This window comes from Chelonoidis abingdonii, chromosome 1 (assembly GCF_003597395.2).
Source record: "Chelonoidis abingdonii isolate Lonesome George chromosome 1, CheloAbing_2.0, whole genome shotgun sequence".
Classification (NCBI taxonomy): domain Eukaryota; kingdom Metazoa; phylum Chordata; order Testudines; family Testudinidae; genus Chelonoidis; species Chelonoidis abingdonii.
The window spans coordinates 310,396,019-310,414,847 of record NC_133769.1 but is presented as its reverse complement, the minus strand read 5'-3'; the positions used below and the strand labels follow the sequence as shown (position 1 = coordinate 310,414,847).

The window sequence follows — 18,829 nt, the reverse complement described above, 5'->3', positions numbered from 1 at the left end:
CTAGTAGCTCCTGTTGGGTCAGCTGTGGAGCCCCCTAGAGTGGCGCCTTCATGTGCTCAATTTATGACCCTGCTGACCTGGCCCCTCCCCAGTTCCTTCTTGCTGGCTACTCCAACAGAGGGATAGGAGGATGGGTATTGGAATGGACATCAACAACACATCTCGAAGAACAAGTTTCAAGAAGGTGAGTAATCATTTTTTCTTCTTTGAGTGCTTGTTCACGTCGATTCCAGTCGGGTGACTTCCAAGCTTTACCCCAGAGGTGGGGTTGGAGTTAAGGAATCGGTGATTAGAGCATCGTTGTGCTGAAAGCTGCATCATCTCTAGAGTGCTGTGTGATGGCATAGTGAGAGGTGAATGTATGCATCAAGGAACAAATAGCTGCCCTGCAGATTTCTTGTATCGGTACCTGGGCCAGGAGTACGCAGCTGATAAAGCCTGTGCCCTTGTGGAGTGAGCCTTAAAAGGTGGGGCTGGGACCTTTTCCAGCTCATAACATGAACGGATACAGGTTGTGATCCAGGAAAAGAATCTTTGAGATGAGACCGGAAGTCCTTTCATGCGGTCTACCACAGCCACAAACAGCTGGTTCAACCTCCTGAACGGCTTTGTGCACTTGATGTAGAATGCTAACATGGCAATGAGGTCCTGTGCAGCCTCAAAGGTGTTCAGAATAGATGGTAGCCCCAACTCCTCCACCATATGAACTGCGGAGTCCAACGGCCCCAGGCTCAATGCTACTCCTTGCGGGTCTGAAGTTCCCGGTGCCAACTCCAAGGATCTTGGGGCCAGGTGTCCCTCTCTGGGACGTGACCCATTGACCAAGACTGCAGAGGAGGGTGTCACAGGAGATTCGCCTCTACCCTGCTTGGCATGCCTCTTCTGCAGTGCTGGAGAGTGGGACCGGGGGGGACCTGCACTTCGTTTAAGTTTGTTAGCATATGTGTGCTGTTACACTGGTCAGGAGTCCTCAAGAGGGGAGAAGTGGGGGCGACGGAAGGTGTTTAAACAATGTTTTGGATTCTGTTTCTCCCCATTGGTCTGAATTATCCATGACATCCATACTGCATCGCATCAAGTTCAAATCATTAGAGGAATGTCTCTGTTTGCACTGACCAGAGGACATTTGGATTTTGATGTCAGCCCAGTTCTGCAGCCTGATGGGAATCAGGTGTTGTCCCCAGTGTACCTAGAATTCTTCTTTGCAGCCAAACTAGTCTAACATGCATTTTGTTAACTGGAACTGGAGCAGCAAAATAAAGAAAACAAATGCCTCATTTTCCAGCTTTGTAGGTCAGAGAACTATAAGTGAAGATTATAATGCTGGACACTGACAGCCTTAAATCAGTCAAGAACCTGCCAAAAACTTTGCTGAAAATATGTTCTTCATCTTAGCAACAGAGCTAAGACTTATCCCAAATCTGCCCACCTTTATTCAAAGAAGTGCCTTCTGATCTGACACCTCAGGCATTGTCAGTTTCATCCAGAACAATTTACAAAATTGGAACCTAATCCTGTAAACCCTTAATCATTTGATCCATCCCATTGAAGGCAATGGAACTATTTGCATTACTATGGACCACTTTTGTGAGATCTAAGAGTTTCAGGAGTTTGCTCCTATAAAGGAAGTTGAATCTCCCATTGAAATACAATGTTTGGGTACAATACCATAAATGCAGTTTAGGATACAGTTCTACTTAAAATTTCTCTTAATAAGTCATACATATGCTGAAATGGCTCCTCATCCAATTCCACATTCCATATAAACAGACTGAAATAGTACATATTTTGGGGGAAAGTGAGTAGTTAAGCATGTTGATGTTTGTATATACAAAGGGGGGTGGTGGAGGGCACGGGAAGAGCATGGGGGCCCCAGGGTGGTGGGGGGAAGAGTCACATGGGAGGTCAAGTGCCCCTCCTTGTGTACCTCCCATGAATCCAGTACCAGCAAGAAATGATTTCTACTTGTACCACTGCCTGTTGGCATGGGCTTGTTGCAGAACTTGCAGGGTCTGAACCCCAGGAATCGAGGCATACCCCAAGGTCCCCAAGGGGAAAGGTCGGGGTGGAGGGGGAACCCCCCATTCCCAACAGAAACTACTACTAACTAATCAAACTAGAACAGTGGTTCCCAAACTGGGGTTTGCAAAATGTTACAGGGGGTTCTTGGGAAAAAATTCCCTAATGGCAGACAAAGCTGTCCCTAGGGACCCTGGGCAGCCTGGGGCCAGCAGCCCAGAGCCCCTGGACCTCCAAAAGCTAAGCAGGTCAAAGCAAGCATATCTATCACACTGAGGAGAGTTAAACTTCAAGACTCCTTATAAGAAATGGAAAGGGAGGTGAATATAGTTTGTTGTTTTTTAAAATTAAATAGGCAGCTAAGCTTTCTTGTAACGTGCGTTGCTCGCCTGGACTGCTCAAGACTTGAATACCTGTGTAGGAGGAACTCTTTGAGTTGGCTTCTTAAATACCTTCATGTTGTTTTACATCTGATACTCCTTGATGACACATAGGAGCCGTGTCTTATAACAGGCTTATTCAAAGTGATACAAGCTACGAAAGTGAGCTCTTGGAAGAGTGTTATCGTTTTCATAGTGTAATAATACTGCAATGCTAAATAATAATTAATAATAAAGTGTGTAATAAGCATGTCATAAAAACAATTTTTATATTTCCAAGATCACCGCTTTTATAATTTATACTCGGGTAAAGGAGAAAATCCCTGGAAATATTCATTTTTAGGAGGGAGTTCGCGGGACGACATTTTAGTCAAAGGGGTTCACAGGTTGTCAAAGTTTGGGAACCACTGAACTAGAACAACTATATACTACTGAGATAAACTACACTAGAAAGCTAGGGGAAGCGAGGAGAACTTGCAAGCAAGCCACTTGCAGTTCCGAAAACTGTCACAGGCGATAAAACAGAACTGAGGAGGGAGTGGGTCGGCGGGGTCATATATTGAGCGCCAAGGTGGCGCCACTCAAGAGGGCTCCACAGCCGACCTGATGGGAGCTGCTGTGGGGGGGGAACGTTTCCAGCAACTATGCATGCAACGCGCGTGCACTTGATTGGAATCCCTGTCAACAAAACACTCGAAGAAGAAGAGTACATTATTCTAGACAGAAAGGTAGTTAAGCTGGGGGAGGGGGGAAACTTTGATTTAAATGCATTTTTTAGACCTACAGAGCAAGAAAGAGTCCACCCGTCAGCTGGACTCAGCCAGTGTACAGATTCTGAAATCAGCCCTATGCTTTGCACATTCACTTACACACATGGCAGCGCATCCTAAATTCCAGTGTACCCAAACACTAAGAATTTATTTTATAATGGTACCCACAAAAGTTAGATTCCACAATTTTGTTTTTTCTCTTAAGCTCCATGCTTTACCCACCTTTGCTCCCCATCTACATTGCTATAGAAGTGGCATTATCATGGCACCATGTGTGAAAAATCAGTCACTTGCTGTTTGCTTTTGTGTTCATTTAAATTCTACCACCTACTACTCTGTTTGGGAGGGTGAAAAGACCCTGTTGCCCTTCATCTCACCACAGAGGGGATGTGGTGCTGACTAAGGTTTGCTTTTACTTGAATATCCATATGCTTTGCACTAAATATTAAACCTCAGCATGCCCCCTACAGGGAAAGCATTCCACACTGCGAAGAATACAGAACTGTCCATATCCTGAGGCCTCTGAAGGGATCCACTGAAACAAACAAATATCCCCCTTAGTGGGACTTCGCTTCCTCAAAGAGGAATGGAAGAAACTTTTGTTAGCCCAGATTCCAGAAGAGGACACAGTCACTGAAGCCAAGAGTAGATACTAAGGAGCGTGCACAACAAAGATTCCACTGATGGACATACCATTTTGTGGAACACAGGATGAAGGAGAAGAGGCAATCTGGTTAAAAATTCAGGTAGCTGTTAGCTCGGACACAGTGGATAAAAGCACAACTGATCTGTCAGAGAGAAAACAGGCTTCAATTCTTTTTCATGTTACCGTGAAAAACCTCCCCAGAAATTTGTTTACGTTTTAATAAGCCACGTCTGAAAGAAAAGTGACTAGAGATTTTTATTTTCCATTATTTATAGTGATATCTTAGGTCATGGATAGTCATTTGGATCCTTCGAGAAGTCTGCTATAGTTAAATGGGCCATGATCACATCCCTTATACACTCTCTGGCAAACAATTTTGAGACTAGGAAAATCATATTAGGGAACTCGACTCACACGCTATATTGCACCAACATCTTTTGAGAAAAATTCATCTGGAAGCATTTAAAACTACACCGAACAAAGCACTGGAGCATGTAGCGTTGAGAATAATCTTGCACTGGAAAATCTACCTAGGTACCCTAAAATGTTTCTCTTCAATTTTAAATCATGTTTGTGATTTTAAATATAAATTTTAAATGATTTATGGTAAAATAACCTCAACTTACAGCGGTTGCAATCTTCTTTGCTGTTTCTGTGAATACTTGTTCCAGTGGTTTCCAGACCTGGAAAGCATAGCGACCTGAAAAACAATTAAATAATAATAATAAAAAAATTAAACTTAACATCTGTGAAGGTTTCTTTTTTAAGTGTACCTGTGCAAACACTTATTTTGCAAGTATAATACCAGCACAGGACTTTTGGTCTAAAAATCAAAGCCATCTCCATTTTTAATCTATTCATGTCATTTGTTTGCTGGCAAGCACTGTTGCGCTTTACAGCTTTTCAAGATGTTCCCTGAGCAGTCAGTTTTGTAGTCAGGCCCAGAACAGTTCGCTGATGAGTTTGCAATAGGTTGCATTTTTCAATCTTTATATTAAGGAGAGGGAGAAGTTTGATTTTTATCTAAAAAGAAAGTAATGAATTGCAAGATTCACGTTTGTTCCCCAGGCCAATATATTCAGATATGTTTGGCTAGGATAAACTGAGATATTTGGCTTGTAAATTGTAGGAAATACTGCAATTAGCAATTATAGCTTGTATTTGTAATGTAATTCACCAAAATAAGTACAGCTCAAAGTTGGTTCCAAATTTACTCCTTACAGTATTCATACAACTTTGCACCAATATCACACTGAATGGTAATTCTTTGCATTCTTTTTTCATTTAGTGAAAAACGGAGTCTTTTTTGATCCAGCACCATTAAAGACCCAACATAGCCATGACCCCTCTAAATACAAAAACCAGACTGGATGGAGCTGTATTCATCAGTCAGTAAATTCTACTCCATTTTGGGAAAGAATGGAGTAGGTCTACTAAGTTCAGTATCAGAAACTGCATCAGAGCCATGGTAGGAATGATCAGTTTTTTTGTTTGGTTGTTGTTTTGTTCTTATTTTTTGCTTACTATATACAGGAAAATTTAGTCATCATTATGCAATTTTATTTATTTTTTAAAATAAGAATGCTTTAGCCAGATAGCATTTTGCTTTTATTCTTAACAATCAAGATGGCTACATAGGTCACTTCAATCATGCAAGTGTGTGCTTAGGTTTACAAAGAAATCAAGTTAATATGGTTTGGTTTGATTTGATTACCTGAAGTGAACAGAAATCAATTTGTATATTTCAAGGCCAGAAGAAACCCCTGATCCTCCCATATAACGTGGGCCACAGAATTTCAACCTGTAATTCCTGAATTAAACCCAATAATTTGTGGTTGAACTAGAATCTCTCTTTCAGATTAACATATCTTGATTTAAAGAGACGGAGAACCTACCACTTCCCTGGGTAAATTGTTCCCTAAGTTCTCTCTAAGCTGCACGTTCACACAGCTGCCTATTAAGCCCCACGCAGGGGCTCAGGACTGCAGCAGAGAGAGATGCCTCTCCCCTAATGTGGACCTGCCCTGGCAGGGAGAGATGCCCCTCCCCGTCAGCTCCAGTGCGTACCTGCCCCAGACTTGCCACAGCCAGGGAAGAGGTGCCCCTCCCTTGGCCTGGCCCAGCCCCACTGGAACTGCCATGACAGGGAGAGGCACATGCCTCTCCCCGGGCCCTGATCTGCTGCGGTGAGAGAGGGCTGGTGGGAGTCCTCTCTTCCCACTGCAGCCCCGGGGCAGCCTGCACCCCAAACCCTGCATCCCAGCCCCACCCAAAAGCCTGCACCCCAACCCTCTGTCAAAGCCTTGAGCCCCCTCCCACATTCCAAATCCCTCATCCCCGGCTCCACCCCACAGCTCGCATCCCAGCCACAGCCCTCACTCCTCCCCCTACATCCAAACCCTCTGCCCCAGCCTGGAGCCCCCTCCCACACACCAAACCCTTTGGCCCTACCCCCACCACATTAATTTTGTTATGTGCACCAATATGAAGGTGATTTGTCACACATCACCTCCGTATTGGTACACATAACAAAATTCATTCCGCACATGGACATAAAAAATTAGAGGGAACACTGGTAGTTCCTATGGTTAATTACCTTCACTGCTAAAATTTGCTAGACAAATTCAAAGTGGGAAAAAGACGCATCACCTCTCTGCCACTGTTATCTTGTTATGCCTTTGTAAACTAGATTAAAGGGCACTCTATTATCCTGTATCTTCCTTCTGTGTAGGTACCTGTAGACTGATGAAGTCCCTCTGATTATCTTTGATGGCTAAACACATTCAACTTCATTAGGTCAGGGTTTCCAGACATCAAACCATTCTGGTAGTTCTTTCTGGAATCTTTCCAACTTTTCTACATCTCTCCAAGGGTGGACACTAAGACGGGACACAGTATTTCAGTAATGGGCTCACGAGTGGCATATGGAACCTCCCTACTCCAACTTCTTATGCTCCTGCTTATATATCGCATTAACCCTTTTGGGCACATCATCATGCTGGGACCGCATGTTCAGATGGCTGTTCAGTTACCTGCAAATGCAACAGCTGCAACACCCAGGCCAACTGCCATCATAGTTCTGGCCTATAACAAAAAAATTGAGTCAGTATAAAATTTAAGTTCTGATTTTAAATAAATTGTAAATCTGTTGCAACAGCGAGCATTTCTGAAGTCTGAACGTGCATACCATTTGGTCTACTTCTGTAAACCCTTTAGTGACTCTTCTATTAAGGTTTAATATTTTATTATTTTCTTATAAAAGGAAATGACAACCTTTTCTCCATGTATTTTAACTTTGGAATGCAGCAATATTTGCAGTGCTTAAAAATGTAACAAAATCTTGGATACATTTTAATGCATGAAATAAGAAACAAACACTGGAAAATGAAATAGCTTTCATTGTTCTGTGGCATTACATAACCTCTGACAAAACTTCATGTTTAGCTTAAAACTGACTTTTACTAGCATATCACAATTATATGATTTGCTAAAACATTTTCACAGGAGATAATATAAAATGACACGCAAAACCATTCTGCTACAGTTACTTGAAATAATTCACAGAGTAAAACTCCAATTTAGTTTAAAAGGACACAGATAACAGAAAACTTAATAATGTTAACTAGAAAATCTGGGTGGTTGGATTGTGATTACAAATGGAATAAAGTTTGCATTAGGGCTTTGCACAGGAATCTCATCATGACAGAATTGCTGGGATTAGGAAAGGGAGTATTAACTCAGACACAGTCCCTAGACCAGGGATCAGCAACCTTTGACATGCGGCTCGCCAGGGTAAGCACCCTGGCGGGCTGGGCTGGTTTGTTTACCTGCCACGTCCGCAGGTTCGGCCAATTGCAGCTCCCACTGGCTGCGGTTCGCCGTCCCAGGCCAATGGGGGCTGAGGGAAGCAGCAAGGGCCGAGGGATCTGCTGGCCGCCACTTCTCACCACCCCCATTGGCCTGAGTGGGGAACTGCAGCCAGTGGGAGCCACGATCAGCCACATCTGTGGACACGGCAGGTAAACAAACCGAACTGGCCTGCCAGGGTGCTTACCCTGGTGGGTCGTGTGCCAAAGGTTGCCGATCCCTGCCCTAGACTTACAGAGTAATAACTGGGAGAACCCCCAACCTTTGATACTACTTCCCCAATGCAATCAGCATCAGCTACAGCTGGTAAAATAGAATCTACACGGATACATCTACACTGCAGCTGGGAGCCTCTCAGCCTGAACAAACACATGCTATCTGTGCTTCAGCTAGCGGATTCAAAAAACAACATGAATGTTGTAGCATGGGAGATGGTGTGACCTAGCTTCTCAAGTACAAGACTGATCCAGCAACCCTGGGTCTGTACTTTGGTGGCCAGCCCATGCCGCCACATGAATGCTGCTCTTTTTAGCACACTAGCTTGAACAGAGCTAGTGTGTTAGTCTATCCAGCCTGGGAGATCTACAACACAGCTGGGAGTGTAATACTGCCTAGGGCTTTCTAGGTCCTCTGTCACTCAGACATAGACAGACCCCATCAAGGCAAAAAGTTCTGGTAGCTCTTGTTTTCCCTCCCACTACCTCCACATGGGGCACAGCAGCTGAGAGAAAGCTCGTGGAGGTGTATTTTTGAAACTCTGATGTTCTTCCCCAAAGCAGCTACCTTTGTCTTCCTGCTTCAAAGGGAGCCCTTGACTTGTCCTCCTAGCTCCTATTCCTCCTGGCAAGCATCAGCCTGCAGTATTTTTTTTTGTTTCATACCTTGAGACCCCATTTCTTCTGACTCCCCAGGCAAGTCATTAGAGATTTGAAACTTTTGGAGACAGATGGGATTTTTTTTCCCTGTGGAAACATCAGAATTGGTGGGATTGGGTAGGGGGGCGGAATCATAGAAACCGCTATACCAAGTCAGTGGTCCATCTATTACAGTATCTTGTCTTTGACAATGGCCAGTAATGGATGCTTCAGAGAAAGGTGTATTAAACTTCATAGACAAATATTCAATAACTGCCAATAAGAAAGGCTTCTTCCTAACCTCTCTACCAATTAGTCATTGGATTCTGCTTGAAGCATGGGATTTATATTGGTCCTAAAAGAGGTTTTCTTCCTATATTTTATTTAGTTCTTCTGTAACTGTCAACATTCTCAGTATCAATTTAAATATCTAATCCTACTTTGAATGTAATTAGGATCTTGGTCTCAAAGTTTAGCATAAAGTTTCACATGTTAATTATGTAAAAAAAGTTTATAATCAGTTTTACAGTTGTTGCTACTTAGTGTCATGAAACTTCCCCTTGTACTATAGAAAAGGGTAAACAGGAGCACTCAATTTACTTTCACCATACCATTTATTATTATTTTTATATTCCCTCCCATTTATCTCCTCTCTAAATGTAACAGTCACAATCTTTTCAACCATGTGTCACACAGAAGTCTTGCCAGGCCTTTAATCACTTCACACCTGTTTTTGAACCTCTTCTATTTCTGCTCTCTCTTTTGAGATAGGTGACCAGAACTTGACACAGTATTTCAGGAGAAGGCATCATATTGATACATAATTGCATTATACTATTTTTAGTATACTTTTTGTTTGTTTTGTTTTGCTGTGTACTAAGCAAAGACTTTCATTGAATGTCCAAGTAACAGCTAGATCTTTTTTTTAGTTAAGAGCACAGCAACATGTGCTAGCAGTTCTCTTTATTCCATCCAAAGTTTATTATTTTGTATTTGTCAAAATGAAAATTTCACCTGCCATTGCTCTGGACACTCGCCTAACTTTGTTAGGTCCCTCTGAAATTTTTCAGTTTTATTTATTCTTGAATAAACAAAATATTTTCTCATCTGTAAAATTGTCACTTTACTGTTCACTTTTCCAGATATCTGATAAACACCACCAGTCCTAATGTGGCATGTTACAATTTTTCAGAAGTTGTGAATGGAGGTTCACAAGTATCCAGGTTAACTGTATCTTGAAAAAAACTGATAAACAGCTCATGGTGTAATTTTTTAGTTTGCTGGATAAAAATGGGTACAGATTTCTTAAATAATTTAGTAAATACAAATCAAAGAGTCATTCAGTTGAACTGGTTTAGGCACACTATGGAAGTGTATTAATGAAATCCTCCATACACTAACCAAGGACTCAACTGTTATTTCAGTATTTTTAGTGCTAAACTGAAGTTTCTACTGTAGAGAAATCCACTAAAAATCTAAGTTGATAATCCTATATTCTTCCACATGACCCAAGATGAATCTAAATCTATACATAAAAATACTGTGTCGTTAAATGACAGATCATGAGGTCCAGTAGAATGAACAGTAACTCCAAGTACCACTAATGACTCAATGAGTAGCCTGGAGTAAATCATTTAGCCTTCCCTTTGTGTTCTCATCTGTACCCACTTATCTCAACTGGATATTTTAAAGAATAATCAGTTTCTACACTGCTTTGAAACTTGTAACGTGCTAAGTATTACTGATATCAAAAGCACAAGTTTTGAATTAAGCTCACAGATTTCTTGTTGATGTTAAAAAGCAATTTACTAGCACTCTGAGGGACAAAGAGATTTGTGTTCTATGAGACTAGTATCACCAAACTATTTTTTCCTCCCATTGCTTGAAAATAAGTTATACATGCAGCATAGTAGAAACTGTATGAATAAAGGGTCATTAACTTTCAACAGCATGCTTACTTAAGGTTTACATTTTGAAAAGTGTACTGTTAAGGAATTTGTAAAATATAGGCTTTAGATGTAGTTATATTTAAAGTATTCCCTTAACAGCCAAGTAACAAATTAACGTCAAAGATGTCTTCTGTTCCATTACAACTTCATACAAAAGCAGCTGACCCACAAACACTTCTTTTTTAGTGAATCAGCTCTCCTGGGTTAATCACTGGTATATCCTATTGTGCTGATCTCAGTATTTTTATTCTTACTATTTAATTCAATGTACAATAAAAAAGCTTTTTGGGTGCAGACAACAGCAAGGAAAGTGTTGCTGAATCAGCAAAGGCTAGATTTTCTTATTTATTTATTTTTTTAAAAAGAAATGCAGAGCAGAAGAGACAGATTAGAAAGCCTGCTTCAGACATGACAGACCACACTGCTAGATAATAAATAAAGGATGAAAAAGTGTTTACCCCCCAAATAAATGTTATTTCCATTATATCAATTCAAACAATGTCATATACCGCAAGTGTACAGAGGCTAACTCATGACCTTTTAAAGATGCATTATTCAACAGCTTTTACTCTATAACACAACAACAAAAAGATGCAATGATTTAATTCCTCTCTCCACAAATTCTCAATCTACTGTGTTGCATTAACAGCAGTAACGAATCACAGAAACAAAGGGCTGGAAGGGAACTCAATAGGTCATCTAGTGAAGTCCATCTCACTGCACTGAGGCAGACACAGCTATACCTAGACCAGATGTGACAGACAAAGGCGCCGACGTACTGTGTTGCCAGGGGTTGCTTGAACCCCACTCCGCCCCAAGCCCAGCCCTCACTCCACCCCTTCCTCCAAGCCTCTACCAAGCCCCAGTGTAGCTCGGACAAGAAAACTGGGTTGGCGGGCAAGGGGGGAGAGGTGGTAGCAGGGAAGGAGTACCTATTTCCCCCCACCTACTCCAGCTGGCCCTTAGCACTCAGCAGGCACCCGAAGATGAGCCTGCCAGGGGCACACAGACTGTAGGGCGTGCCCATGGGGTAGGGGCCCAACGGGGCTTGAGCTCCATTCACCTGCCCCTCCCAACCCCGGCTTGATGTCCGTCTGCCCGACCAGCCACTTCCCTCTCCTTCCAGCACTGTGCGCTGCTGCCCCAGTCTCTCGCCTCAGCGCTAGCCCTGGCCAAACGCACCCGAACAAGGCATGCTCCAGGCACGGGGGCCGGAGACTGGGGCAGCAGTGTGCAGCACCAGCAGGAGAGGGACACATCTAGGCCAACAGACACCAAGCCAGGCTTGGGAGTCCCAGCCTGTGGATTCAAGGGGCTTCGGCCTTGATTAGGGTGGGCCTGGTTGGATGCTAAATAGGTAGCCCGTGGCCTGCCCAGGTCCACCTATGGCTACACCCGCCACCTTTTTATGCCCCTCCCCACTTTTCCTGTCCTCACTCCTCCATCTCCCCCCATCCCCTTCTACACACCGCAAAACAGCTGATCCACGGTGGGCGGCAGGCACTGGGCAGGAGCTGACCCACAGGGCTCCCAGGGAGTGCTGAGCATCCACTGTTTTTTTTCCTCTGGGTGGTCCAGCCCTGGAGCATCCACAGCATCGGCACTTATGGTGACAGATGTTTCTCAAACCTGTTCTTCTAAATCTCCACTGACAGGAATTCCATATCCTCCGTTGGTAACTTATTCCAGTATTTAACTATCCTTGTAATTAGAAAGTTTTTCCTAATATTTAACCTGAATCACCCTTGATGCATATTAAGCTAGATTACTTCTTGTCCTCCCCTCAGTGGACATGGAGAACAATTGAAGAAATATCTCTAAATGTAAAATTTCTGTAATCCATAATTCTGTGATGTTCTATTCAATAAGGGGATCAGAGGAAAGAAAAAGTAAAACATCAACTATATCAAATTTCCATCCACATGTAAAGTTTTATTGCAGGACCATTGTGCAGGAATAACAGAACCACCTGATACTAATGTAAAACCAGTCTCTACGTTAATTTTTTAGGACATATCAGTTTACACAGAAGAGTCAAAGCATGGAGCTTTGAATCCTATGAGTAGAGCACTATGAAATCCACATTAATAAGAACATGGACAGAATCATGGAATCGAAATATTAACGTGGCATCCTGCTCTCCCAGGCACTAGGACCATACAGAGCTATGTGCAGTCACACTTAAAGAGAGTCAAGCTGCTCCAGACTGGGAGCCTCAGGAGTCTCCTGATCTGCTGCGCAGAGCCAGTGGCAGAGAGCTAATGTTTGGGTGTCCCCGTCCCTCCCGCCGCTGTACCCGGTCTACGCTGATCTGGGGCGGGTGCCTGTCTTTGCACCAGCCTTTGGCTCAGGAGCGGCTACTGCCTACCATTATCTGAACAAGTGTTCAGGCTGGTGAGTTCTCTGCTTAAAGAGACAGCATGGTAACACACACAGTCACCCAATACACACACTCTCTCTCTCACACACACATATATATATACTTCGTCTCTTTTTCTTTCACACACACTCCCCCAACATACGTCTCCCAACATACACAACCACTCACACATTCCCCCAACACACACACCGTCTCTCTCACATAGTACCCCTACATACACACAGGCACTCTCTTGCAGACTTCCCCTCTCCCTCCCTTTCCCCCTCCCCCCTTCTGTGGGCTTCTTATGTTACTGTTTTTTAGGCCTTTAAGTGGCTAAAGTATATTGCAAAGGACAGGGACAGAGAAAGCACCTTTCTAGCCCATCAGAACTGATAAGATTTGGCTACTGATAGTGGTTTAGGACCCTGTTCAGCAAAGTACTTAAGCATGTGCTTAACTTTAAATATGTAAGTAGTCCCTTTGAAATCAAAGTTGACTTAGGCATGTCCCTTAGTTTGATTTTGAATTAACTGTAAAAGAAATAAACTTGAAATCTAAACAGTTTCAAAAAGTGAAAGAAGTAGTTTCAGGTACTCCATCTAGCAAGTCCCATGCCAATTTCTGTAATTCTACAATCACATTTTCCTATTTTTAGAAAGCTCTCTCACACATTTGTGTACCTCTTTCATGCTGAAACTGGGGAAGCTGACCAATATATTCTGTTAATACCTCCTTCAGAGAGCCGTATCAGTCAAACTCTTTGAAAAATGAATAGCTTGCTCAATCCTCAAGAAGTCATCACTCGACCCCGGAGACCTCATCCTGTATCCAAAATCCCATTCCTGGGCAAAATAATTCAGAAAGTAGTAACCAGCAAACTCCTACATAATGTGATGGACTGGATGCTTCAGTCTGGTTCAAGCTAGGGCACAGAGACAGTCCTAGTGGCCCTAAAAGATGGACATGGTACATACACAAGCACAATGCCCATGTTCATATTGCTGGGTTTCTCTGCTACACACCAGATCACAAGATAATACTAACCTGCCTACCTGGCATAACTGGAGTAGATGGTACAGCACTACAGTCACTCCAACCATTCCCCTCCAACAGACCTCAGAATAGTGATGTCTAATAACTCCTTCTCTCCATAGGCCCTCACCTGCTGAATTCCAGAGAGATTCAGATCACCCCCTCTGCTTTTCAATATATACAAAACCACTGGAAGAAATAGTGACATACTATGGGCTCAGCTGCCAATAATATGCTGATATCTAGAGCCCTACCAAATTCATGGCTGTGAAAAACACCTCATGAACCATGAATCTCTTTTCTCCATGAAAACTGGTGCCCAGTCAGGGGCTCCTACCCTGTGCAGGGCTCCAGCTGTTAGTCCCAGCTGGGGATGAGGAGTGACAAGCTCTCTCTTCCCTGGCAGGGGCTGCTCCCAGGGCGGGTCAGACATACCTCCGGGAACCTCACCTGGCTGCAGCAATCTCCCTGTCTCCAGTTGTCACCCCCACACACACACTGTGAGGCTGCATCTCCAGCTGTCACCACCCACCCCCCAAACACTGGAGTGGGAGACTGTCAGGAAAACCAGATATATGGTAACCCACCGCCTAGACCCGATGACCCACACTTCTGCTGCTGATAGGCACTGGCTTTAGAGCTAGATGCTCAGCCAGCAGCCTTCCTCTGTGGCTGCTCAGCTCTGAAGGCAGGAGGGCAGAAGGGTGGCAATCCCACTCCTCCCCTACAATAACCTTGTGACCCTGCCCCCCCACACTATCCACCCACAGTTCCAACACTGAAATTTCAGATGTAAACAGAAAATAACTAATTTTAAAATCCCCTGGTCGAGAAATTGACTAAAATGGACTATGAATTTGGGCCCTATTGATGACACTCAGCTACAAGATTTTTCACCACTAATGCAACCATCCTCACTAAGATATCAGAAAACCTATAGAACATCAACTCTTGGATTAAGTATAGTTGATTCAAACCAATGCCAAGCACAACTGAAAATGATGAAACTTTTTGAAAAACTAGCTGAGACACAGTCGAGACCATCCATTGAAGGACAACCTCTATTCACTGAATCAGTGCAAAGCCACCTTCTAAAAATCTGACATCTCACTAAACTTGAATGATCAGATAGAATCAGTGAATAAAAATGCCTTCTTTCACCTCCAGCACTCTAGGAAACTTCCACCGTTCCTTTCCAACAAGGACCTGGCCACAGTGATCCATTCATTTTTCAGCTCTAGGCTGGATTACTACCATTCGCTGGAGCAAAATGCAGTGATACTGGAACAATTTTTATAGCGTGGATACTGAAGATGGAAACCATGTATTTTGGTTATTACTATTTCAAGACAGGAGCTACAGCAGCACCCTCAGCATTCCGAGTTTCAGCACCTATGGCTGAATGTGAAAACAATGGATTGGCTTCAAATAATACAAAATATGGCTGCCTGCTTTCTCCAGGTTCTAGATCACCACGAACACGTAAGACCTGAATTCAAATCCCTACACTCGCATCTACTCAGTTTCCAATGCCACTTTAAGGCTCTAATGCTAATCATCAAAACAATTAATGCATCATTCCCAGCTACATTAACTGAATTTCTATCGATGAACCCCTCTGACAGCAGTGCAAGGACAATGCAGATCACAAAACCCAGGATGAAGCACATGAGAGCTGGGAACAAAGGGATCCTCAGCTAAGGAGAACTGTCTCCGCCATAGATTTTATGGAATGAACGTCTAAAGGGAATTAGGTGAATCCTGAGTCTGACCCTCTCCAGAAAATACTGCAAAACTTGACTCTTTGAAAAAGCCTTTTTACTATAGCAAGACAACATCCTCCGTCCAAAAAAACAAAAACCCAACACAATCAATGAAACAACCAACACAAGCACAACACACAATACCCGAAGTGGAGCTTAGTCTCCCCTCTCCAGAAAGGGGAGAAGAACCAGAGACTACCAAGTCCACTAGGAGTTTTACTATTGCTATTCACTTTAAGTGGAATGCACTCAGCTACTACAACGATGGATGGTAGTGTTATAAAACCCTAAGAGAAAGTACACAGAAAACAGTGAACCTAATTATACATGAAGTGCTGTCAGAAGCACACGAAAGGAATCTACTGAAGAAAAGATGAGATGGGGGAGGGGGAGAGAGCTCTAAAGTTATAGTAATCTTAACTTGTAACAACAGTGGATGAAAAATACATAGAGAAATGATTTTTTTTTTTGTCCCTTCATAGTAGAAAAATTCTTTGCGCTATGGCAACACAAATAATGACATAAGCAAAACATATCACAGGGCATATTTTAAGTGGTGAAAGTTTCCCCATTGCACTAGAAGCATGTTTACTTTCAGTAATGCCAACTGTGGCCAATGTTTTAAGAACTAAGCCATGCAGTTGCCTCCATTTTATTTTTCACTGTTCCATGAACTGATCACCAAAACGAATATAAATAGACATTAGAAAAGGGTACAAAATCTTTTCACTAGAGCACATTACCTAAAATTCAGTGGCATTTTGCCTCCATTTACTCCCCAATTTACCCAGTGCTTCATGGGCTCTCTGTCTGATGAGAATTAAATTTCCTAAGTGTAACTCTCAGAGCCCAGAAAATAATTTAAATTTAGAATTAAAGTAATAAAACATCAGATGAAAATTTTAAAGCTGCCTTTTTATGGTATGCAAATAAAATAATCCTAGGCCCTGTCTCTACTAGGGAATAGAAGTGGGGGAAACTCCTGTGTACACAGGCCTCAGACTGTTAAAACAAACCTTTTTCCCTAGATTCCAAGGCCAGAAGGGACCATTGTGATCTAGTCTGATCTCCTGCATAACACAGGCCATAGAACTTCCCCTAAATAATTTCTACCGCAGATCTTTTAGGCAAATATCCAATATTGACTTAAAAATTGTCAGTGATGGAGAATCCACCATGATGCTTGATAAACTGGTCCAACAGTTAATTATCACTCACTGTTAAAAAAAATTATCCCTTATTTCTAAACTGAATTTGTTTTGCTTCAACTTCCTGCTGTTGGATCGTGTTATTTTCTGCTAGACTGAACAGCCTTTTATTAAACATTTGTAGATACTCAGACTATATTCAAGTCCAGTCACCCCTTTTAAGCATCAGGTCAGCACTGAGGTCTTAATCAACATGGAGCTTAAAATCTTGGCGGTAGCAGCCAGCTAGGGCAGGGCTCCCAATTTGGCTCGCAGTGGTGGGAGAACTGCCTGTGGCGGTGGCACAGAACACGTGTTAGAGTGACAGTCACGAACCCATTCACCCTCTCAGGTGTATTTCCCCCACCCCGCACAAGCGTGATTCCCCGCGGTGCCCAGTGCCGGGCACCAGGAACCAGGCAGGGTCCTTCCTCCCCAGCAGGCTCCAGGAGCCTTTGCGCCCCGGAATTCTCCAGCCAGCGCCAAGGATTTATCCCTAACGGCTGAGGCGCGCGTGACCTCGGGCGGTGAGTCCCCCTCGAGAGCCCTTTCCTCGCGGCACAGGGAAGGGCCAGACGGGGGCGCGGAGCGGTAACCGCCATCCTAGTGGCTGGGGGAGGGGAAGGAGCGCGCCAGAGGCGGGCTCCCTGCCCCACACTTACCAGCCCCCTGTCCGTGTCGGGCTCACCCTGCCGGCCGCCGCCGGGGACCCTCGCGTACTCAGCGTAGCGCAGAATCTCCGAGGAGGAACCGGCACCTTCCATGACAAGCCGAAAGAGTGAGGGCGCCGTACGGGGCCCCGCTAGGGACAAGCAAGCTCCGAGGCCGGGCACCACTAAACAAACGCGATTCACGCTGTGCCAGCCCCGCCCCCACTCGCCTTCCTGTGAGGGGCGGGGCCAAGTGCGGACGTCAGCCGCCTGTGCAAGCATCTCCCGGCCTGAGTCAGAGGGGCGGAGGGTGGGCGTGAGAGCCAGGCGGGGGTGGGGTGCCCGAAGGAGTTAAACATAGTCCAGTCCCTGGGGGGAGGTGGGCACCCAAGGGGCATTCATAGGACACAGTCTGACCCTGTCCCTGGGATGGAGTGAGGACAGAAAGAGGCTGCTAGTGTAGTCAGGGCCTGTGAACACAGCCCCCTGGGGGATTTAGTTCCTTCCGGAGTCAGCTATTGCACCCTCCCAAACTGGTTGGCCCCACAGTCTCCCTGCCCCCCAATCTTAAAATGTGCCTTTCACATCGTCATGTTTAAAAATATGTAAAATAATACACATGGCTCATCATGAAATGTTGTCACCACTAAGACTCTCATGCCCACATGATAAATTACATCACCTTTCTACCTGTCCACCCCTCAACCCCCAAAAGAGGCGACAGGCCCAGAGGTGAAAGTAAGCTGGTACGGCCCAGTACGGCGTACTGGCAAGAACCAGTACGCTGTGCTGGAGCCCCGGGTCCCTTAAAGCGCTGCCCAAGCCACACTGCTGGAGCCCCGGGTAGCGGCACCAGGGCTCAGGTGGGGATTTAAAGGGCCCGGGGCTCCAGCCTCTGTGAGGATCCCCGAGCCCTTTAAAGCGTCACCTGAGCCCCACTGCCAGAGACCTGGGGTAACTGCCGCAGGGGTCCCATGGTGATTTAAAGGGCCCTGAGCTCCACTGTGGTAACAGTAGGAGCTCTGGGGGTGATTTAAAGGCCCCGGGGCTCCCAGGCCTTCTGGTTGAGGCCACGCCCCCTGCTCAGGACTCCTGAGTACTGGTAAGTCGTTTTAAGTTACTTTCACCCCTGGATAGGCTCCTCGTTGCACCCTGAAGGTCAACAGGTTCAGGGTATGTCACACCAGAGCAGAAAGCAAATTACTGAGCCAAAGGCCCCCCCCCGAAAACACCTTGTTCCCATGTGCACAATCTAGGAACTGTTTGTCTTCACTTTACCAGACCTTTTCTCTGACTCCTCACTAATTTGTGGTGGATGAGGACAGGAAGACTTTCTCAGTGGATTTTAAG

At 44.4% G+C, this 18,829-nt stretch overlaps 1 protein-coding gene across 2 annotated transcripts in view; it reads right to left on the bottom strand.

The window, feature by feature from the left end:
- DNAJC15 (DnaJ heat shock protein family (Hsp40) member C15) overlaps positions 1-17,701 on the bottom strand; it is a 42,493-nt gene extending 24,792 nt beyond the window's left edge. For both annotated transcript variants that reach the window (XM_032781771.2, XM_075061570.1), the window contains exons 1-3: positions 17,492-17,701; positions 6,848-6,899; positions 4,442-4,515 (exon numbers count right to left, since the gene is read on the bottom strand). In XM_032781771.2, coding sequence (XP_032637662.1) covers positions 4,442-4,515; positions 6,848-6,899; positions 17,492-17,593 — 228 coding nt within the window. In that variant the 5' untranslated portion in view covers positions 17,594-17,701. The remainder of the gene's footprint in view (positions 1-4,441; positions 4,516-6,847; positions 6,900-17,491) is intronic.
- Between the last annotated feature and the right edge of the window lie 1,128 nt (positions 17,702-18,829).